The sequence below is a fragment of the Urocampus carinirostris genome, chromosome 6, assembly GCF_059441175.1.
Source record: "Urocampus carinirostris isolate Australia breed hairy pipefish chromosome 6, RoL_Ucar_1.0, whole genome shotgun sequence".
Taxonomy (NCBI): domain Eukaryota; kingdom Metazoa; phylum Chordata; class Actinopteri; order Syngnathiformes; family Syngnathidae; genus Urocampus; species Urocampus carinirostris.
In genome coordinates this window covers 36,886,542-36,911,137 of record NC_142354.1, presented here as the reverse complement: position 1 = coordinate 36,911,137, position 24,596 = coordinate 36,886,542, and the positions used below count along the sequence as shown (strand labels likewise).

General features: G+C 38.8%; 2 protein-coding genes and 1 non-coding gene across 3 annotated transcripts; all 3 read right to left on the bottom strand.

Moving 5' to 3' along the window:
- Positions 1-706: 706 nt before the first annotated feature.
- On the bottom strand, positions 707-778 carry trnap-agg (transfer RNA proline (anticodon AGG)). Its single transcript has one exon. It is a non-coding gene; the product is annotated as a tRNA-Pro (tRNA).
- A 2,031-nt stretch (positions 779-2,809) lies between these two features.
- On the bottom strand, positions 2,810-6,881 carry LOC148364722 (guanylin-like). The gene is made up of 3 exons (XM_088337249.1): positions 6,813-6,881; positions 5,356-5,548; positions 2,810-2,880 (listed from the first exon to the last, which is right to left on the bottom strand). Exons 1-3 carry the CDS (start codon positions 6,879-6,881, stop codon positions 2,810-2,812), a joined length of 333 nt encoding a protein of 110 aa, XP_088193375.1.
- A 3,014-nt stretch (positions 6,882-9,895) lies between these two features.
- Positions 9,896-11,578, bottom strand: LOC148364721 (guanylin-like). Its single transcript, XM_088337248.1, has 3 exons — positions 11,504-11,578; positions 11,234-11,423; positions 9,896-10,027 (listed from the first exon to the last, which is right to left on the bottom strand). The coding sequence occupies exons 1-3, from the start codon at positions 11,576-11,578 to the stop codon at positions 9,969-9,971; spliced, it is 324 nt and encodes a 107-aa protein (XP_088193374.1). The 3' UTR covers positions 9,896-9,968.
- Positions 11,579-24,596: the final 13,018 nt, after the last annotated feature.

Genomic DNA, 24,596 nt, shown 5'->3' with positions numbered 1-24,596 from the left:
AATCTGACTGTGCCTCACCAGACACGGATTTTGGGTTTTGAATTAATTCTTGTCTTTTCTACTCATGTGTGTTTTCTGTACGCGTCTGTTTTCCCCCATATTGAAAAACTTGCATCACAAATTGCCAAGGTAACTCCTTGATAATAGATTCGTTTTTCGAGACGAACAATTTCCTGACAAGTTCTAGAAGGGGCATTGCAAATAAATGCAAACAGCGCCAAAAGATTTTGGCAACTATTTTGCAGAGAGAGGTCAGGGAGTAAAATAAGCGAGTCACTGATGTCCTCTGGTGGTTACGTAGCGCAATCAAAATAGTGAAAGTAAACCGTTATTTCTGCATTCAATTCCTTAGTTTTACAACGTTTTCTGAATTCTTGCAGATGGCATTAGCTCAAAAAGGGGAAAAGAAGGTATTGAATTTGTACAAATTTGACTGAATTGTTTCTGATGCCATCGTTCGACGGTGAAATTTTCTTGCAAGGATGGAAAACTTTTCAAGATGGTGGCTTTTGTATTTTTGCGTCCCTTCTCTTGTTTTGTCATTTAATGCATCTTATCGGCCTGTCATTAAAAACATCCCTCTATATGTAAACATATTTCAATACATACATTTGTTTCAAATGTGTTTTGCAATTGTTGAGAAGCGTACTGCGTGTTGAAAGAACACACATTTATTTGCAATCGTTATAGGATTGAATAAAACACTGGGCTCGTCCGGGATTTGAACCCGGGACCTCTCGCACCCTAAGCGAGAATCATACCCCTAGACCAACGAGCCGCCGCATAGAAACTGCGTCCCGTTAGAGAGCACTACCGTACAGGCAACAATGAACTCTAAAAGTTTTCTGACGTCCTTTAAATGCCTGCATGAAATCATGTCGATGTCCACGGAAATACTCTCTCCTCTTCGTTAATGTTGTAATAAAGTAAACGTTACAGAGGACTACTGTACAGGCAACAGTGAACTCTAAAAGTTTTCCGACGTCCTTTAAAAGCCTGCATAAAATCATGTCGATGTCCACGGAAATACTCTCCCCTCTTCGTTAATGTTGAAATAAAGTAAACGTGTCCCTGCATTTATAGATGGTTTGTTTGTATCGTGTAAGATTTTTTTGTATTTTGTTAGGGAAAATACGATAGTTTGTAAGGGCATGGAGCTGTGGAGGGTGACAGGTATGACATACTCACCCCAGCTTCCAGCAGTTTACACTTTATGAGATTGTGCTGACCTGTCGTTTTATAACCTGTTATAAACAAACAAGCAGAGAAAGAAAAAAAGCCTTTCCTCTTTAGAAATGTTTATGTCTTGTGTTATTTTCCAATCAACTTTTTATTTTCCTCGGATACCAACCATCATTTGTATTAACATAGTAGCCCTCATTCCCATAAAGCAGAAGACTACAACCCAAGTTACCTAATTGTTGGAGTAGCATGATAGGAATGTTGACAATAATCTGTCATGATTGCTAACTCTGGTCACCAGAGGCGTGTTCAGGAGAGTGAGTGATTGCTATCGCGAGCTATCGCTAGCTTCTGAACGGCCAGTGATTATTGAGCGCTCGCGTGCCCGAGTAATCACGGGAGAAAGACCGCTTACTTTGATTTCCAACATGGCGTCGACAGTGCAGAAGATGGAGGATCTCACCCTGACGAGTGCTGTTGGCGATGTAATATATCGTCTTACATTGCCTGGTAATGTTTGTGAACAATGCAAGACAGGTATGACCCTTCCACTGCGTTTAGGATAACCTTAACTGTGTCAATATGTGAACTGTCGCTCATATCAGCCAACTCGCTCAAAGCAAGCTGTAGAACGAAATCCATTGTACTGTCGTCGGCCATTTTGGATCAGTAAGGCAATCACAGTGAGCGATTACAACCGTTCAGCAGTGCGCGGCAAGCGATTAACAAGAGACTACATGTCTGATCACTCTCCTGAACACGCCTCTGGAGCAATCATGTGGGCGCCTTCTGATTGGCTGACGCTTCGTTCTTTAGCGCGCTGCGCCCAGACCTCTTCGACAGAATATTACGATTGTAACTCTGTGTGACTCTCCTGATTGCGCGTATCGTCTAGAACTCTGTTTACCTGTTTCTGCCTGCCTCCGACCCGACCTGCTTCCGTCCCACGCTACGATCTTCTCTCCAGCCCCGGTAAACTCGACCTGCTTGTCTTCCGCCCTCCGATTGGCCACCCGATCCGAAGCCTTCTTTTCGGCTCCGCTGCTGACGTCTGACAGCCATCACGTCTCCCGCAAGCCCTGAACGCTGTCTTAAATAAAGAACTGTAACGAATGCTCTGGGGTTTCCTGTTCTGTTCTGGTCTCACGACATAATCATTCATTTATTCATTCATTTATTCACTCACTCATTCATTCATTCATTCTCCAAACGCTCATCCTCATTAAGCTGAAATATTTAAAAATTGCATATTGTATTGTTAGATTTTATTAAATTTGTTTTACTGAATAGATATTCCTACTGTTAAAAACGTTTTCAATACACTATGTTCTCCATCATATAAATATAAAACGATAATAAACTATGCTTCTTGTCCGCTTGTTGTAACACACGTGAACCAAATAAAGTCCTAAATGTTGAACCATTTGTAATTATACAAACCAGACAAGAAAGGTGTATTCAGAGAAAAGAACAAAAAAGCAAAGAACACATTTTATTGTCATGACGGTGGAGTCAATAAATCCGGAACATGCAGTCAGTTTTTCATTTGAAAAAAGCAATTTGGTAAAATATAGAAAGGGAAACAACAGGAGAAAGTGCTTGCAAATAGTCATCACTTATTAAAGCTTCATTGTAGGCAGCCAAAACATGAAGGGTTAGCACATATCTCACAGGGGTCTGCTGAAATGAGGACATTCACTAGGAAGAAAAACACATTTTTTTTTTAGAACAAACTTCATATATTTCCATGAATACAGTCTTTATTAACTCATTAGATTTAATAGTTTCAATTATATAATAAATGCAAACACTGTAAATACAAATAATTTAAAAGGAAACTGTGGACCACTAAATGTCAGTCTATCACGTAGAGCAACCGAAAATGAGTGCCATAAAGCAACAGGAAGATTACAAACTACAGAAACTCTAATTGGCCAAACGACACAATTTTTCTTATCATTTGTTTGCCCAGCTTTTAACAAGGCTTTTTGTTTTGTAGAGTACGTGTAGCAGAAAGATGGCAGACATGTCAGCTCCCTCTAAGTGAGCCTCATGTTATGTAAAATAGATACAGATTTCCTGACCTACGACAGGGGTGTCAAACTAATTTAAGCTCGGGGGCCACACGATAGAGCAAACATTCTCTCGGGGGCCGGTTTAGTAGATTAGAGAGAAAGAAAAAAAGAGAGAAAGAAATAAGAGAAAGATAGGGAGAGAAAGGTAAAGAGGGTTGGACAATAAAGAGAAAGAGAGACAGAGAGAGAGAGAGAGGGAGAGAGAGAGAGAGAGAGAGCGTGAGAAACATGAGATAAAACAGAAATAGTGAGAGAGGGGGAAAGAAAGAGAAAGAATGGTATCCAAAGAGAAATAGAACGAGAGAAAAAGAGGAGAGAAGAGACAAGGAGAGAAAGGGAGAAAGAGGAAAGACAGAGGGGAAAAGCAATAGAGAGAGAGAAAGAGTAAAGGAAAACATGAAGAGAGAGTAAAAGAAGGTAAAAAGACAGAGAGAAAGAGACAAAAAGGAACAAAGAAAGAGAAAAAGAGACAGAGAGAGTGAAAGAGAGAGAGAAAGAGGGAGTGAGAGAAAAATGGGGGAAGAGAGAGAGAGAGAAAGATAGATTAGAGAGAGAGAGAAATACAAGTACAGCGTTTGTGAGAGGCACCTGGTTTTGGTAACATCAAGTGGACCTATTTCAACCTACAGCTCTCTTTCTCTTGCGCTTCTCTGAGCGTTGTCTCGTGGGCCGGATCCAATCCCTTAGCGGGCCTGATCCGGCCCGCGGGCCGCCTGTTTGACACCCGTGACCTACGAGTACAATAATTCCTCACTGTACTGCGGTTTACTTTTAGCAGATTTGCTACTTTTCCGGATTTCCTCATACATTTTCGGCCTATGTCTGCCTAATAGTCAATAATATTGTTGTCTAAATTGTACACTGAACTAAAAAGTTTGGTGAACCTACATCACATATGCGCATTTCTTTTTCAGTTTCGAGTTACTCTAAAAGCAATCTTGCCAACAAAACGCTCTGGACCAACAAAAGCAAATGCGGTTGTGCCTAAAAGAAAAAGGAAAATGCTTTCCATTGATAACAAAGTTGCACTTCTCGATATGCCTAACACATTTTTTTGAACATGTCTGTAAGTCTCTCATCTCATCTCATCAGCTGCACCGCTTATCCTCAGTAGGGTCGCGGGGGTGCTGGAGCCCATCCCAGCAATCATCGGGCAGTGGGCAGGGGACACCCTGAACAGGGCACACAGGGACAAACAACTCACTCGCTCATTCACACCTAGGGACAATTAGGACCGGCCAATCCACCTGAAATGCATGTTTTTGGAATGTGGGAGGAAACCGGAGTGCCCGGAGGAAACCCACGCAAGCACAGGGAGAACATACAAACTCCGCACAGGAAGTCTGGAGCTGGATTTGAACCCACGACAGGTTCCCATGACTTGAACTGTGCCGCACATGCGCTAACCACTGCGCTGCCGTGCTGCCTTGTCTGTAAGTCATTTCTATCAAAATGTATGATGTTTTAAATAAATGCAAACCAAATTATTCCTCCAGCTCTTAGCGGGCAGTGATGAGTTTGAGCATAAAAGTTACTTGTAAAAAAGAAAGTATATACTTTTATTTGTTAAGCCTTGGATGCATGACCTGCCAGTGCATACAATCTTCCATGAGTGGGGTTGAAATTTAATGGGGAATAAACTAAAAACACTAATGGCATTATGTAATAAATATGTTTTATGAGGAATACCTGGAATATGACAATATTAAAACTTTTTTTAATGTTTAAAGATGATAAAGAATAATAAACCAAATGCTAGAGGCTTTAAATAAGTTTAGTTCTTTGGCTTCAATGTCCAATAGAGTATTTAATAAATACACAATTGGAACACAATTGCAGGGAAAAATGAGTTATTACTGTATTTTAGATAAATGCACCTTTATACGATAGCTCATCTATTTTTGCTTATTATTAAAATCGTTATTCTTTTTTTATTTTCCTTTTTTAATGAATTACGTTTTCTTATCACTAGTAAGCGCTAAATAATACACAATCTCTCTTTAAATATGAGCAAAGTCATACCATTATGAAAACAGATTTGCAAGATAAAAAAAATACTTTGCCCACATTTTGTACTTGATTCCTAGATATGGCTTACCAAGTCTGGAAAAGACACCGGCAGCGCGTTGGCTTGTGCACACGGAATGGAAGACCTTCGGTAAATCACGGTCGGCGCAGACAGTGACCATTGCACCACTGCGGGACAGCCTAGGGCCGAGACGCCCCCCCGCCTTGTCCATTAATGCTTTCAATTCTTTAACCGCCTCCAAGGGAAAGCTTCTATCACCATCCTGCATGCAGAGGAAAACACAAGTTCAGGTTCATAATAACAATAATAAAAAAAGTAATACAAAAACATTTGTACATAAGGCCTAGGCGCCTTGTTTGACTTGAAGTAGAGTGCCAAGTAATGTTTTCAATGCACCGTGCAAACATGGCTTTCAGAGTTTGTTTTGATTTTTGCTCCAACCTTTGGACCGTCTACTTATTACTGATGACAACACACGCTGATAGTGTTTATATATCGTGACCACGACATTAAGTTCGCATGCAAAGTGATCAGCCATTTAAATTAAAATTGAAAATAAACTTGGCTGCATTCCTGCACACTAATCAAAACACGACATTCATATTATTATTATGGATTTTGAATTCACTATACTTTTTGTATCCAGCTCCTAGGTCCACCACTTTGACACTGAAATGCAAGAGGCTCACGTAACATACCTGTCAACGTATAGGTTTTTTATGTTTTTCAAAGATTTCGAATTGGGTACGTCGTATAACGACTTTTTTTTACAAAAAAGAGCCCATATTTTTGTTAGACGGATATCATCTTGCCCACTTCAGCTCTAAAAAGCCATCAAGAACTTTTCGCAGAAGACATTTTCGGAATTTGACCAGAAAAAGAAATCATCAGATAGTTAATAGACAAACAAAATCCAGAAATCTTCTATAAACTAAAACAAAAATAATGATTCTTATCAGAGTATTTTTACACGCGAACCAGTTATAATCAGAATTATTGTAGTGTTGTGAAATATGTACCAGTATCACATTCTTATAAAAAAAGTGGCCAAGAATTAGTTGCAGAACACATTATGTAAACTTGACGGTAAAAACACATTAGGTTGTTATTAGACCGAAAATTCAGAAATGATCCAAAAACTAAAACAAAAACATTTCTGAGAGTAATTTACACGTGAATCAGTCATCATTGCAATTATTAAAGCCTTACAAAATATATGCCTAAATCACGTCCGAATGGTAGAAAGCGGTTAAGAGTTATTTGCAGAACGCATTTTCTGAATTTGACCGGTAAAAAAAATTAAGAACATTTCCCAAAACTAAAACAAAAACATTATAATATGAGAGTATTTTTTCCACATGTATCAGTCATCATTGTTATATTTAAGGCTTTCTGAAATATAAACCAGAATCAAGTTCTCAGGAATATAAGAGGCCAAGATTTTGCAAAATCTCAGCCAATAAATTACGTTCTGCAGTTTTATAAAATCCAGCTCCTTTATAATGACAAAAATACCCCATACTCACCTTGACTTGCACACACCAGGCAGTGACGCACAGACTCAGCAGTAAGGCGAGAGCAATCACACTTTTCATGGCGATTAAGACGAGCTCCACGACGCAGAGATTCTTTCACTAATCGACTTTCTTTCACCTATGCTACCTGTAGGTTGGCGCCAATGCTTATAATAGGTGTGGGAAGTGTTAGCAATTATTGATTAACATCAGGAATGAAGGTGTGTGTGTGTGTGTGCAACTAAAACTCTGTTGGATTCTTTTGAATTCTACAGAGTACTCAAACTACCCTTTGCTGGGATCTTTGTGTTTGCCCAGTCCTCCAAAGGGAAGTTTCATTGTTGACTTTGGCTCCCAAAGAGTCATCATCGTCATCATTATCATAAATGTCAGACCCTTGGGGCACACACAGCGATAGTGAAGCTATGTATGCAGTCTTTAAACATACCTGTTATTGCATGCAAAAGGCAAAATGGAAAAGGAGAAGTGTCCAGGAATGTTGACACATCTGAAGGTCACATTTGCACAGTACTCACTTTCAACTTAATTGGTAAGCACACAATCCGAGTATGTCGGAGATATTGCCAGAAAAATCAAACTTACTGTAGATACAGTGCTAAAGCAGAGATAATACAAGTAAATAAGTCGGATCACAGTGTTCCTAACCCTTTTCATAGCCAAATTCAAGCCCTTTTTATGGACTTTCAAAGCCAATTTCCAATGTCTCCAGGACAAATAAAAAAGTCTGGAGTAAATCACGTATTCTGCAGAGCCACAAATAATTCTGTGATTTACCTTTGTGACTTTTAATCTTGCATGTACACAGATCTTTAGGTTCAGGTTTGATTCCTGGCTCCTCTGTGTCCTTAGGCAAGATCTGTCTAATCCAACCATCATTTCTTCGTCGATTCTGCGAGCCCACCGACACCTGAAGCCCAACGCACACGAACGGCAGCTCGTGACGATCTCTACAAAGACTACAGCTAAGTTAAATGATTCAAAGCTAAAATTTGGTCTCTTGAATGTTAGATCGCTCGCTCCTAAAGCTTTACTTGTAGATAATATTATTCGCGATTATAAACTTAACTGTATCGGTCTTTGAGAAACTTGGTTACGCCCGGATGAGTATTTAGCGCTAAATTATGCTTCTCCCCCACATTAAGAGAGTAGCCATATAGCACGCACGTTGAAAAAGGGTGGCTGTGTCGCGCTCATTTCTGAAAAAACGCTCAAATTTACTCCTCGCACCTCTAAAAATCACAAGTCGTTCGAGGCTCTCCTACTACTATACAAAATCATACATGGACTTTCCCCCTCACATCTTTCAGATCTGATCTCCCCCTATGTCCCGGCCCGAAGCCTTCGTTCCGAGAGCGCCGGTCTCCTGGTGATCCCAAGAGCCAAGAAGTGTTCCGCTGGTTTGGGGGCGTTCTCCATCCGGGCACCGGTGTTGTGGAATGCTCTTCCCCCTAAGATCCGATCTGCAACCTCGGTGGAAATGTTTAAATCTAGGCTTAAAACTCACTTCTACTCTATAGCATACGAATAACCTAAACTTCTTATATGTAATAACTTGTGAAGCCCTTAGAGACTAATTGTGATTAAGGGCTATACAAATAAAAATGACTTGACTTGACTTGACTAATGCCTCCGATAGCAGGTAGTTTGCCTTGCATTGCTGATGCTGCTATCCGTTAGTTGGTGTGTAAAAGGGAAAAGTGTGAAGCACATTGTGAAGCGCTCTGGGAGGTCTTCATTGACTTGAAAAGCGCTATATAAATGCAGACCATTTACATTCTCATTTACATAGATGATAGTGTAAGACAACCGCAATGACCCCACACAGTGTGCTGACCGAGCAGTAGATATAAAGTTTTTGTATAATTAGGAACAGGGTGTGTAGAGATAGGGCTCAGGTTTGTCTTGCTGTACACTTGGTTGTCGCCCTCTGGGACAAGGTGGCGTGCCAAATACTGACATATACAACGTAATCACAAATTCTTAACTTTTTCCCCCACAAAGTCCTCAAAATTCTCAATGTATACATCCGAAATGAATAGCAGTGCAATTTGTCCATCCAAAACGCTACAGTTCTCTTTCCGTATTATCTTCATCAATGCCAGGTTGCTGAAGTTTCCATTAATACCCAAGAAATGATACCAAACCAATGCAATTTGGTGTGTTCCAGCGTCAAGCGTCAATGACAAACACACAGAAAGCCGACCTTAAACCTCTGTGTTGCAATTTGGCACGATTCACCACAGTATGGTTGCCCCAGCGCTGTAGTCTATTTGAGTATACCAGATGCTAGGATACAGCTGGCCAGACGCTTTCTATATCGGTTTGTCGCACTGAAAGGAGAAGCCCTCCAATTTGGTTGTACTTTTCTGTAATGACTATTCATTCAACGACATTATTTATTTATTTGTTGATCTAAAGTTGTTATTGTGTTACGGTCAGATAAGGATGTCATTTTGAGGTAAGTTTAACCCCTGGAGTCTTTTATGAAGGGGCGCTGCTACTTTGTGGATTTTAACGTTCAGTTCCTCGATAACCGAGGGATTACTGTATATGTCTGTAATGAGTACATACTGTTCAATACTCGGTAGGAAGATACCAATATGTAGAGCATACCGCATTTATAAAATTGTTATTTGTCATTCTTTTACTGACTTACCTAGGTATTTTTCTCATTGAGATCTGATACGCAGTATTAGCAAAAAGAAGAAAACATATCTATCAGAGGGTGTGTGGGTTTTAAGATGAAAACATGAGTCAAGAGTGCAAACATTACCTTTGAAAAAAAAAACGTGCCTGTTCCTGTTTGTTACGCTAACAATGTTTGAAACATGCACTTGGACACACTTTCATGACTTGCTATACACACATTTTTATTCCAGACAAAAACATAAATGAGGACGTTTAAATAGTTCCACAATGTACGTTGGGGTAGAAATGTAACAAGAAAATTTTAAAGACAAACCAATGACAAAAAAGGTGGCAAATGCTTTTTTTCTTCTCCTCCCCTTTTTTAAGTAACAGTTTTCATTTAGTAATTCGTTACTGATTACTGTTGTTTCTGGTACAAAAAATATTTTTAAATAAATGAAATGAATACATGAAAATTACAGTTAAGAAGACAAAAAGGAGCACATTTCTGGTGTCATTTTAGCATCCGCTGCAGGCAGCAAAGGCGCAAATCTCGCAGATGTCCAGCGGCACCATGGCTGCAAAGATAAAAACAGTTTTTTTGCCATCAACATCAAAACTTTGCACAAAAAATAACAACAATTCTAGACATTTAGCTTATTTTAAGCCCTATATCTTATTTTACGATATTTTTAAACCTTTATTATACATGATATATAAGAAAGAAATCTTAGCATCAAATACTTTTTTTAGTAAAATACATTTTAATTAGCAAAATTCTCAAAAAAAATTATATCAGATAATATTGCCAATTACAACCTTGATTATCTTAGGGGATGTCGAATTATTTTTAGGTATTAAAAAAAAACACACACATTTTATCTCTACATAATGCTAATGTAAGTAAAAAAAGTGCTTAAAATTAATTTAAAGGATTCTTTTTCTTTATATATACCAGAATAATCAATTTCAATTACGGTAAAATGTAATACACGAAAGACATCATTTCAAATTAGTGTAAAAAAGAAAAATAATCCATAATATGAGCTAAATTTTCAGCCAATGGTTCAAGAACAGTGCAGAGAGTTATGTAATTGTGTGGTTTGTTTTTTTATCATTCAAGTAATGAAATTACTTTTATGTATTATACATTTGTTCATAATACAGATTTCCACATGAGTTGTAATAATTTTTTTTTACACTAATTTGGATGCGGTGGACGAATCGGCTGCAAACATCCTAATTAAATTAAATGCAATTACATTTGGATCATCCACAAGAAACAATCAAAATCATCATAATTTTGTTGTATTTAAATGGGGTGTCCGAAATTTGGAAATGTTATACTTGCTGACGCCATCTTTTGGCTTAAGTCATCATTACGGCCTATGCCAAGCTTCTCATGTGGCACATTTCTTCGTTGCGCTTGAATACATTGTTGATGTTTTTCACCTTTTTATGGTTCTATATTGGCTTGTTTGGACTGTTTTTGAAACAGACCTTCTTACTTTCACCATTTTCTTGCTACACTAACAAAAAAACAACAGAGCCAATCATTAAATCACTCCTCACGCCTCCTTCCCCTATGTTGCCAAATATCATCACTAAGATAAAAGCAGATAGGCGCAGTGGAAAAAATTCTACTTTCAACTTTTTAAGGGCGCCACAAACGACGGACCTCACCTTAAATGAACATGTGTAAACTTAAATTTTACTTTTGGGACCGAATTGAACTTTTATTGCCTATCTCAACTTTAGAATAGGAAAATGAGCAAAATCCTCACCTAGTCTGGCGAGTGATGCAGATGCACCCTTTTGCTTGCACAAGGGCAGCAATTCCTGTGGCAGCATGGGATCCTCGCACATGGACGGCGTGCTGGCCCGCAGCCGTGGATTCTGCAGCGGCGACCTGGAGCTCTCGAACATCTCCTGAAGCCTCTTGACGGCTTCCAGGGAGAAGGACAGGCCGTTCTCCTGTGAGAGACGACATAAAAAGAAAATTGAGGTCCCAGCTATCACTTGAGATTGACCGCCGAACATGGCATGTTACTTACCTCGACCAGCACGGCTTGGGAGCTCTGGCATGCAACAGCGAGCAGGAGAGTGATACAAACAAGTGTGATCTTCATTGTTGTGATTCTGATGTCTGGAGCGTGTGCTTGCTTCTCGAGATCCGAGCCAGCTTTTTAAATCCTGATACCGCCATGTGAGCAAAGGTGTGGTCAATGGGAGCAAAGTTTTCTCACGGGTTAATGAGTATTGCTTCGTTTTTTACAGGCCGTAAAAGAAAATCCATAAATCCACTTCTCTGTCTGAATAGCATCCCGCGATCATCGTGTCAATAAGGATGCCTCATCCAGTGACGTATTTTACGTATTTTTTCTGCCAGAGCATACAGGATGTAGTAAATTGTCGCAGGTTATGATGTAAATTTGCTGTTCCGCCCCTTCGCTACTGTTGCTGAGACACACAAACTTTGAACTACAATGGTCGCCAGACCTTTGAAGAACTCCATTCATTGGTTGTATTTTATTTCTTTACAACTTGTGACTTCATAGGATGAATTGAAGCTTATCTTTCGGGCCAAAATGAGCTCAAGAGACAACTGAAGCTTGAATCCCTTGTTCTGCAAAAAGTAGGTAAAACTAAGGGCAATTTAGGAAAAAAAGGTTGCCAGACTACGGGCCGTGGACCATAACACTTAATCCGCCCAGAGAGACAATGCTGAGAAAAGCATAAGAAAATTAAGATGGTTGTACATCATTAGAGCATCACCCGCATTGAGACGCAGAACCATTTTCAGGTCTCGTTTCCCTTTTTGGCAGGGTCATTGGCACATGGGGATGGAAAACCCAAAGTGTAAGACTGAGTCCAGATGGAGACTAAAATCTTTATCCGATGTCACTCGGTCCCGGGATGTCTTTCTGAAAAAATGCTAAGTTAACCAAATCAAAGGTGCTGAGTCGGCTTTTTATTTGGCATTTTTCACATCCAGGGTAACCTACCAGACTGCCTTTGGTGCATGGTGGTCTATACTTGAAAACATTGCAGGATGATATTATCACCACCCTCGCCTTGCTCGTGGGTGATGAAATAAGTTGCTTTTCGTCAAACAATGACCTGCAGTTTTAAATATGTCCATTGGACGTCGCCAAAGCCAGGAGCCATTCCAAAACACCCTCAGTAGCTGTATATAATGACTACCATTCATCAAATAGAGAACATTTGTGGAAACCGATGGTATTTAATTTAAAACACTTTGTTGTTTGTCTTTGTTTAGCGCAATACAATTACACTTAACTTGATTTCTTAGCCTAAGTCCGTTTATGAACCCCCCCAAAAAACTATATTTTTCATAGGGCTTCTGGTCAACATTCAAATAGCTGGCTACGTTTTTCGATTGATGTTTTTTTGTAAAAAATATATTTTATTTATCGCGATACTGTATTTGATTTTATGCAATACAACAGTTATGAAGTGGCCCTATTGGAGTTTTTCAAAGCAAATGTTTAAATTTAGTGTTTAATAATTATTAATAAATCTCAATTAATGTTTTTATTTGTAAATTAATACAGTATATATTTCTTAATTTCAGGTATTATCTGGGCCGTGAATAGTATGATGACTGTGAATGCATCAAGGCGAGCAACAGAGGTCTGGCTCATCCGTCAGTTGAACCCCTAGCCGATGATGGGAAGGCAGTTGCCCTCCTTGAGAAATGTGCTGAGTCGGTTCTTTTGCTTCCAACAATAAAGAAAAGAAGGTGGTCAAGGAGGCAGCGAACCTTGTTGTGGAAAAGGTGTTCTTGTTTTGGGAGATGGCCAAGATCTTTACAAAGGTCGATGAGCCAGGTCTCAGTCGTTTTACTCGTTGCATTGACAGTCGCCATACTTTTCACTTCAATACTTTGTTCGGCCCAAATAACTTGTGAAACTGTGTCGGGAAAAAAACTGTGCCAATAAAACATGTATTGAAACTATTTTTCTTCTAGCAGAGATTTTTTAATGTTTTTTTCACACTTTGGCTGTTGAAAAACAAAAGCAAAAAAATAGCTGACGAGTAACTCAGAAAATAAATAACTAATTTAATAGATAAATGAATATGAGGCAACGCTTCCTTGGAGCCTCACTTCCGGCAACAAGCCCAGATATGAATTTGATGTATGAATGAGTACATGTCTAGGACTGGACCCTAACACTGATAAGACGGTAAGTCAGCAGAGATAATTGCACTTGCTAATCGAAGTGTAAATGGCTCTATGCGGTACAAGTCACCCAGCTGTACCGACGAGTGGGAGTATATTGTAGTTGGCCTAACAACTGTTGAAATGTAGAGGAGGAAATGAATGATAGTGCAGTGACGTCTGCACACTCAAATGTCAGATGTCTGGATTTTTTTTCTCAATGTTTTATTGCTGCTGAAGCAAGATTTCAGGTGACTAAAAGCAAAATCAATTGAGGTCATGGTCGTCACATTAGGTAATAACAAAGTTTCATTCCAAAACTGCGAATGTGATACAAATCGGCTGTGTGTCAGAGAAACAGTAATGCAGTCATTTAAATATAACCAAAACATATTTGAGGAAAGTGGTCTAAATAGAATGGAAGCTAGAGCTCTTGTTGGTCATAGGAAGGAGTGGAGAGGTGTTGTGAAAGGATAGTGGGATTGTGGACGTGTTCTTAAGGATGGGCTGGGCACCTGTATGATGCGGCAGGGGTAAACCAGTGAAAGCTGTCGGGCCCTGCTGTTGAACAAAAGAGTGTGTTGTGTCACCCTGACCCGAGTGACATGGCCGCTTTTTTGTGTCCCATTTCATCTGGAGGAACGAAAGCATGACCAACTTGGGTGCCGAGGTGCCTAACTTGTTTGGGTGTTTGGGCAATTGGGTTGGCCATGGTCCAAATATTTTGTGTGTGGTTTTTTGCTATTTTTTTGTTATTGTATGTGTTGTCTTGCTGTCGGTCACCCCTCTTGAGGGATATGACCAAGGTAGATAGATAAATAGATAGATAGATAGATAGATAGATAGATAGATGGATAGATGGATAGATGGATAGATTTATAGATGGATAGATGGATAGACAGATAGACAGATAGACAGATAGACAGATAGATAGATAGATAGATAGATAGATAGATAGATAGATAGATAGATATTAGAGTACCAGTACATGATAATTTAGGATGTTGTTTAATGTGTTCATGGCCCTGAAATGTATGCTGGGTTTTGTAAAAACAGTTTTTTATTCACTTTTAAAAAAAGTAAACATTGACTGCAATTTCAAATTTGAAGTGATTGTTAGTCTTGTGCTGACAGCGTATTTAAACAGTTCACGTTGAAAACAAACATCGCAACTTGAAGTGAGTAAATCATCAGCCGGTGTTTGAAAGGAATTCCTTTTCCTCCTCAAGATAATTTACTACTTTGAAGTGTTGATCCTTTTTCTAAAAATACATATTGAAAGAAAAAATATTATTTTTGATGTATTTTTAGAATTCGTAAAATGTATTATTTCCATCGGCAAATTTTAATCTTTTTGACACATGCGATTCAAAGACAACATATTTGTGTATTTTACCCTAGGAAATGTTCCAATTTTTGCATCTTTTTTGACAGCTATCACCAATTGAAAGAAAAGTTCTGATGTCATGGGATTGAATCCTCCTGTGAGGAGTTTGCATGTTCTCCCCGTGCTTGTGTGGGTTTCCTCCAGGCACTCCGGTTTCTTCCCACATTCCGAAAACATGCATGTCAGGTTAGTTGGCCGGTCCATATTGTCCTTAGGCGTGAATGAACGAGTGAGTTGTCTGTCTCTGTGTGTCAAGTCAAGTCATATATTAACAGTTCCACTGAGGTTGCAGATCAGATCTCAGGGGGAAGAGCATTCAACAACACCGGAGCCCGAATGGAGGATGCTCTCGAACCTGCGGCTCTTGGGATTACTAGTAGACCAGCATTTTCTGAGTGAACGTTCCGTATCGGAAAATAGGGAGAAATTATATCTATATATATACCACAGGTAACACTAAAGGGCTCAGATGTCATTTCAACCTTATTTAACACAATGAGTCCTATCTGAGAGGTAGGATCCGAACCATAAGAAGACCGTTCTTGAGAGACCAATGCATTTTTCCAACCGTTCTAGTAAAATATTATGGACCACAGTGTCAAAGGCAGCCATAAGGTCCAGCAGCAGCAAGAGTGATGAAGCGCCGGAGTCCATTGCTTGTAGAAGATCATTGGTTACCTTAATCAGGGCTGTCTCAGTAGAGGGGTTAGCCCTGAATCCTTATTGCATTGATTCAAAAAGATTGTTCTCGAATATAAAATCGTTCAGCTGCTGTGCTCAACTTTTTCAAGTACTTTAGAAAGAAACAGTAGTGCGCCATTTTCGTTCAGATTTTCTGCAGTCTTGTTTAAGCGATCTTGTTTTATCAGTAAACCAAGGCGTGCGTCTTTTAGGTCGTAATTTAAGCCGTAGGGGCGCCATGGAATCCATGACACTAGCCAGAGTAGCATTAAACTCATTCATGAGTGAGTCAATAGAGACTTTATATAAAGGAAACAATGCGACTGCTCCTGAAAAAGAGATCAGAGAGCTCAGAAACTATACCAGTGCAAATATTGCGGCCACTAAATCCTTTAGTTTCTTTAATACAACATTTAGCCAACACCTCATATAAAATAATCATCTGAAATAACGTTAGCACACAGTAACACCGTCACATTTGAAATTGAAACTCCTCGAGTCAGTCTAGTGTGTTTCCATCTTTATGTCTCGGCAAATCAATCAGTTGATTAAAACCAAATGTGTCAATTAGAGGCCGAAACGCAATAGAAAGTAAACTGTGTGAGGAGTTCATATGAATGTTAAAGTCCTCCATAATTATTATTCATGTTCTGCAACTGGCTGGAAACCAGTTCACGGTGTCCCCTGCCCACTGCCCGAGGACAGCAGGGATGGGCTCCAGGAACCCTGCGACCCTACTGAGGATAAGCGGTGCAGATAATGGATGAATGAACATTTACAGGACTTTAAGACAAACAGAAACAATCCCCACACAACATTTGAGTGGTAAATAATGCTACTTGGTGGTTTTGGTTAAAATGTTCCGTATCTGAATTATTTAGTGGATAACATTCTTCTGTGGTGTTGAATAGATCTTGGCATTTGATGAAAATGCTTTCTCTGCTGGAACTATTTTATCAACTTTAAATTTATGATCTCATCCGTATGTCTGTTTGTCTGATTTTTGTTCCATTTAGTTCGCCTTGTTTTTTTTATTGTACTTCAAAGAGAGATTTTGTCATATTTGACCACTAGATGTTACTGCATTGTGTTATCGGTTTGCAACGATCTGACGGTGTTCTCTTGAAAGCCGGGGGTTTAAAAAGCCCAGCTCTCGGGGCTGTTGGCGCCAATTGGGCTGTCTCAGATGCCTTGAATCTGCAATCATGACAGTATTGCAAAACAGTTCTCAAAGTCCGCTTTCACATTGTTTTTTCTAATTTATGGGGTATGTTTTTCCATTATTACTGGGGATTCTTATCAAAGGCACCTATAATAATTGTCTTGATTGATGTGTTTGATTGACATTCGATTGTTTTCCCCTTGTTCACCCAAATAAAAAATTACAATGAATCAAAAATAAACTACTTTATACAACAACCGAAAGAAACCCAGAAAGAAACATATGGGCTGAAGGGAAAAATCCGGAGTTTTTATAGTTTACGTCACAAAAACTTTTCACCCAAAAATGTATTTTGGAAAACCAAATCATTATTAAGAGTAATGAAAAAAGGAAACAAATCACATCATATCATCATTGTTAAATATACTAATATTGGATTTACTTTAACATAGTCACACAACACGAGTAAAGATAAATCATTGTATTCCCTAATATAACGTCTTTATTGATTGGTTGATTTACCTTTTTTCCTTACACAAGGTGTGTATAGCATTCATTACATTTGAAGTTAAAAAATGAATGGAACAAGAAATAAAAACTACATTGTTACAAAAAACTTTTCAAGCCACTGAAGACCTCCCAAAGCGCTTTACAATGTACTTCACATTTATGCTATCACACACTGGCATCTACATTGTTAAACGTTTACACAGTACTTTTATTTGTTAACCAAATGCTTGAGTATTCTATAATATTGTATATTTGTTGTAATAAATAAAGGTTTTCTACAGATATTGCAGCCGGTGTTGTACAATATTGATATTTTACCTTGTGATCAGTAGGAATTACAACAGTTGTGTTTTATTTGAGTCTGAAAAAAATCTATAATTGTCATAGATGTGATCCCTATTTTCTAAATATTTGTTCTTCCAAATACAAAGTACCGTAAAATCTGTCGAATGACAAGATTTTAGATTGCGATGTTTTCCAAAGACATCACAAAAATCGGATGGGTTGACTTTCTTGTTGTATCGCTCAGATCTGAACCTATGGATTTGCTTCCAAAATAAATCCATTGTTAAGTGAAAGATAATTAAACCTACATATAATATGTCACCACATGGTGGTGACTTTTTTTCTTATCTGACACTTTCATCATCTCCACGTAGCCTACTTTTTTTTTACAGTCATGACCAAAGCTATAAAGTTAACAAACTCCAATGTGTTATGTAATAATCATAAAGAGTGTCTTACCACCCCAAAATAAAAACGTTTGTAATCAAAAGGAATCTTTGTCTGCAGATAGTTAAATATATGCACAAAACATACAATAGGTTTTAGTTTTAACTCAAAGGGACAGTTTGTATTATTTGACCACTAGATGTCACTGTTTTGTGTCTAACAAACAAAAAGAAGTGCTAAAAGCACAAGGAAGAATATAAAATACAGACACTCAAAGTTCTTCTGTGAATGCCAAGCTCTTCGCTAGGTTTTTGGTTTTACGGGTTCCCGTAGCAACACAATGGCAAACAATGATGTCAGTTCTATCTAATTGAGGCGCATGTTTTGCAATATAAATCTAAATTTCTTGACCTACAAAACTATTCATAAGAAATGTACGTTGTTATGATAGTTAATGCATTTTTACTTATTTTTCGAATCAATGTTTTTGCTTCATTGTCAGAGGGTATTAAATGGGTAAAGAGCACACATAGATATTTTCAATTTTATTTGAAAGAAACATCTCCTTTGCATGAATAACCAGATTCTTGTTCCCGCTGTAGCCATAGAAACCCTGCATTACCAACTGTTGCGTTGAATAAAGCTGGCAGATGCAAACATGGGAAAGTAGCTGTCGTGTTAGCGCTGGCACCTGAGACATCGTTTATTGCCTCACACCATTTATTCTTGCATTTGTAAATTTTGGAAAATCAGCCTCCCATACTAAGTTTATTACGATTCAAGCTTATATTCAGGGTTTATATGGGTCGTTAAAATCCTTGCTAATGCTTGAATTTTAATGCTGGGTTTTCAAGGATTAAAAAGTACTTGAATTGTTGGTGAAGTGCTTGTAAATGCTTGACATTTTATGCTGATTAAAATTGGTATTAATTCATTTGAATTAATATCATTATTTTTTTAGCACAGTCCAAGGAAACCTGAACCACCTGGGTCGTCGGGGCACTACTTTCTGTGGTGTGTTTAGGGCTGGTACAGCCTGCCGGTGCCAATCCCTTTTTACGGTGTTTTTGTTTGGGTAGGGGTTTGCTCCCCAAATAAAACAGATTAAACAGTTCTGGTTTTAATGTTTACCAGTAGCAAGAGAAGCCTCCAGATCTGAGTCGATAGACTGTTTTTGTCATTTATGGCCGCCATCTTCCTTGACATTTGGCTTTTCGCGGCCACCTTCTTCAACAATTTCATCTTTGTCCTTTACCAGTTGGTAAACTGCATTCAATTATTCGACATTCTAAAAACACGACAAGCAAATTAAGGTTTAATGAAACACCTACACAGTTTAACAGAAACAAATTTAAATGCACAAGAGGAAAAAAACAACCATTACATTAATCTGGGAATAAAATCAGTCACAGATCAAGGTGGGAAAAAAAAGATACCAACAATGCCACCTACTGTAGTGGATGGGCAAGAAAAACAACAAGTAAATACAAAAGTAAAATAAAAAACCCACCCCGAAAAAATCTGCTTTCCTGGGATCCCATGCAAACAGGACTGAGCAACGTTATGTACTGTTCACGACCACCACCCCAAGCTCTCACTACATTACTATGAAAAACTATTGATCTCCTTGCTTGTCGGATACAGTAAACTTATGACAGCTGTCAATAAGGTCTGACTCAGTAGTTCAGTGTGGAAAATAAAGGAATTTTGTAAAAAATGCAATCACATACAAATGATTTCTGTCATAATTGCCAATTTGGAACACCTGCGGCGGCTTGATTGGCACCAAAAGCCCGGACAAGCTGATTGGTGGCCACACCCTTCTGAAGGCCCCGGCTTCAGTTCAGACTTTGTCAGATCGTTGCGAGCTGTTGTGTTTCACTCAGTAAGCGTTCCCGTCCGACTCCGTCCCTGTTGAAACCTGTCTAATGCCTGATCTCCGTTTTGACCCGTTTCTGGACCTGACTACGCCTCTTCTGCTTGCCCCTGTTACCTGACCCGTTTTGCTCCATTTCCTGCCTGCCTCCTGCCTACAACCCCGATTGCGAACGACTTCCCATTCCCGCCTGTCTTTGTCCGACACGGAAGTGTCACTCCCACCTCGGTAGCTCCCATTTTCCGTCAGTCCTCGGATCAAGCAAGCAAGCCTTACTCTCCCTCTCTTTTCAATAAAAACTGAGAAACGTATGCATTTGAGTCCTGTGTCCGTTCTGGTCTGTGACAATTTCAACATTGCTTTCAACACAAGAAAACCACAGTGGAGAGCTTTCAGGCATACAGAGTAACAGTGTGGTATGCTGAGAGCACTGTAGAGGACAGGAGAAACATACAAAAAGAAATCAACACAGCCCAGAAAATCATTGGCTGCTCTTCGTCCAGTCTTGAGGACATTGCCGGCAATACCAAAGCAAAGCCATTACCATTGTAAATGGCCTCGCTTACCCTGGGCTCCATCTCTTTGATCTGTTGCTCTCTGCACCCTGGTACGGGTCCCTCAAAATAAGAATTAGCAGGGTGAGACATTTTCTTCCCCAGGGCCTTCACCACACTAAACAAATAACAAAGAATCAATTTTAAGCCCATCCACCAAATGACAACAGACACTGCCCAACTGTTGCATGTGTGTGTGGTTCTTTAACCAGTACGCTAATCCTATCTGGCTCTCGGAGGATGCCCCATGATGTCGCCGAAAATGGAGTTCATTCACCAAAATGAGATTAATATTAACTTATTTTAGTGATATAAATTCACTCATTCCCTAGAAAATCCAAACCAAAGAAAATGTTCTCGAGAGTTCTATTTTTGAAAATTACAATAGGTACTATTTTGTAAGTTTTAACTGATGGAAGGAATAGTCCGGTGTAGAGTAGAACTATTTAAAAAAAAATCAATGTATCTTCACCATTCAACAAGAAATGAAAATGATAATGGTAAAAATGTTGGACTGCTCTCTTTGATGAGGATGTTTTTCTTAGACTTGAGTCCTTTCTTCTCATTAAATGACAGCTTCACATACGGAAAGCAAAATCACTTTCTGTTCAAGTTGATGTGTATGACATTTTATCAAAATCCAAGCGCAGGTTTCCACCTTTAATTTTAAAACCTTATATTGGGTTTGAAACTAGAATTTCACCCTTTGTATTTTAAAACGGAATGTCGAATCCTCGCTTGAACCCTTAACTTAATGGGACAGTATTTTAAAATGAGGTGTCACTATTGTGTATTTTCAACTGAAAACCAGTGCTTAAAAGCACAAGGAAGTATATAGACTCTGGATACTCAAGGCACAATTTTCCTTTTCGTGTTTTTGCGCAGTCATTTGTGAGTTTTTAATTTTGGGTAATTGTAGCAGCAACATGCCGATCAACTGTGTCAGCTCCCTTTAGGTGTGGCTCATCCATCCATCCGTTATCTGCACCGCTTATCCTCAGTGGAGTCGCAGGGGTGAGGCTCATGTTGTAAAATAAATGCTTAATTTTCGACGAGCAAGTGTTTATAAACAAATGAACATTCATATGACAGTTTATGCATTTATCCTTATTTTTAAATGAATAATGTTTTGTTTTTGGTATCAGCAGGCACTAATTAATTTTACACCGTTCCTTTAAAACCTTTCCACCTTGATTTAAAATCATAACAATAACTCCAAACCACAATTTGAAACCACAAAATTTTCTTTAAAAAAGTATTTTTGGAAACCTCATTTTAAAATAAATTATAAATGGCTCGCTTGAAGTCCTAGGTTTGAAATGCCAGGTGAGGGATCAAACTCCAACTTAGTACATCAGCATTGTCTCGAAACATGAATTTGCAACACCTCTTTAAACGTATTCCCCAGAATTAAAAAAAACAATGCCTCAAACCTTTACTCTCATGCTATATTCAAACCTAAATTCCAAAACCTAACTCCAAAGTTCCATCAAAAAACATTTTTGAAAACAGAACCTATGGTTGAAACCTGATTTCAAAATAACTTTGTAAACCTAAAAAAAAACCCTAACTTGTACTTAATACTAAACATTTTAGTTTTAATCCTTGCTTGAAACATAATTTTAACACCCAGCCCTGTCCTAAAAATCTTATTCAATACCTTCACATAGAACTGAATTTAACAACAGTCCTTTTCCCAACCCTAGAAGAACTTTTAAAGAATATACTTAGTTTAGCGATGACATTTATTATGTTTCAATCTATAAGTCTGAGGATTATATAAAGAAAATGGATTGTGCACAGAAGTGACCTCCAGCCACATTTTTATATACAGTGTTGTAAAACAGTTGAACTTTGCAAATGTGTTAAAACAATATTATATAGACCACATAGTCCCGTAAAACACACTCAAGGCTTCATTATGGTGTCATTGTCAGCGCATCGTCTTGGTGACAATCACAGCAGACTTAAAGACAGAAGGTGGTCAAGGTCACTCTATGAGATGTAAACCAAACAGTCGGCGTTCCCATACAAACGCGCTCATATTTTAATGCTTTTATAGAGGCAACAAAACCCACAGTGCTTGACTGGTGGCATTTTCACATACGCCTGCGTGGTATTTGCCTGCCCTGTAAATCATCACTTGCGCTAGCCTCTTCAAATCAGGATTGAAATTTGAAACTTAACAGGGAAAAGCTCACCAAATTGGCAAAAAGAAGAATAGAATAGAATAGAAGAATAGAATTTACTTTTATTGTCATTCTTTGTAACCATGCACACAGAACAAAATGTCGATACACCTGACCCGTACAGATAAACTGTAGCGAGCCGATGCAGCCGCAGCCAAACAGGGCGCCGCCGTTTTAGACCCAACTGCTGTGTTGGGAGTCATTAGGTGACCAACACCCCCAATTCCAACCCTTAATGCCGAGCGCCAGGGAGGCAATGAGTACCAATGTTGTAAGTCTTAGGTATGACTCGGCCAAGGCTTGAATCAGCGACCTCCCAGTCTTGGAGCGGGGCCCTACCATCTAGGCTACCGAGCAGGTAAGAAAGATCTGTGTCTTACACTTCGACATGTAACACGGAGGAACAGGGGTTTGAACTGCAATCTCTTGATCCCAAGACGAGCGCTCTACCTCCTGAGCCACTGCCGCCACAAAAAGTGCACGAGTCAAGTCAAGTCGCAGTCATTTGGATAACCCTTAATCAAAGAGAGTCTCAAAGGGTTCAGAGGCCACAATTACAACATCCCCTGAATTGAAACCTGCATGTTGGGAAAGGGATAAACTAAACCAAAAAAGTCTAAACCTATCCCAGGCATGAAAATTTCTCACCTTTTGGAGAAGTTCATCGTTTTGAGGTCAAAAAAGGTGACTTACGTGAATTGTGTAGAACCTGTTTTAAGGGGAAGAGGGTGTTCGTAAGGTTTCACAGAGAATGAACCAGGCTTTTGAGGTGCCGCGTCTGCGCATGTGGGAGTAGTTACCTGTTGGACCGTGCAACTCTTTAACAAAAGCGAGGTTCACCGCTCGTAGAAGATACAGCAACGGATGAATCAAAATAAATTTCTGTGTGTCTAGCCAGCTAGGTCTGAGAAAGGTCAACCCGCAGTCTAGAAGTATTAGAAGTATGCTAAGGGCTAAGATCCATCACTGCAGTTCATGGAGTCTCTACATCGAGGACTACAACACCAATATACTTTATTAATTTGTTAGGTCAATTACATTTTTAATTTCTTAGCACGCTGATCTACATGCCAATGTTACAATAGCAACCAGAGTATACAGAACTGAGTCGGCGCAGAGTGGCCCAGGGGGGGTATTCCGCAAAAGTGGCATAAGAGAATCTAGGATAACTGATTAAGCGTAGCTTGAACTAGTCAGGGTGGCGTATTTTGGCCTTATTGGTTTTGGTTGCCAATTCTAGTTATAGTTCTATTTTTTTCTTTTAATTTGATTTCATTGATTCCTCTTGAAGGCCAAACTTCTTTTCTTTGACAAGGGAACAGATGAATTGGAATTGGAGCTATACTATATATTGTCCTTGTCAAAAACTTAATTTATACCATTGTTTGCAAGTTTTTTCTGCACTTTTTAGAATCTAAAAAAGATATCGTATACATTATCATCGAGCATTCATAATTGGCATAGGATTAAAACACAAGGCTATAACATGACTGTTGTGAATATGCAGTCAACAGTATTTAGTGAAATATCAGTACAGAATGGCCTACATGTAAAATTGTCATGCAGGATAGTTGCAATGCAACATATTAAGAAATACCATGGAAATGGTAGAAAACCTAAAAAAAAAAAAATCACACGCGAGACAGTGGAAGTGCCAGATATATTTCCTTTGATATTCTTAGCGAAGTTGTTCACCCGGTTAGGAGCAGGCTAACAGAATAAATCACCGCAGTACATGAGCCAGCTTCTATGTTAAATTCAGCCAAGTTAATAAACATATCAATATTTGGTTGAGTTGTTCAGTGTACTGGAGCATATGCTCTCCATACCCTTCACACCTTTTTAATCACCTACACATTTTCATGCCTGATTATCTTTTTTTCTTAATCTGTACACAATTAATGATTTGGCACTTTCTTGTATTTTGTATAGT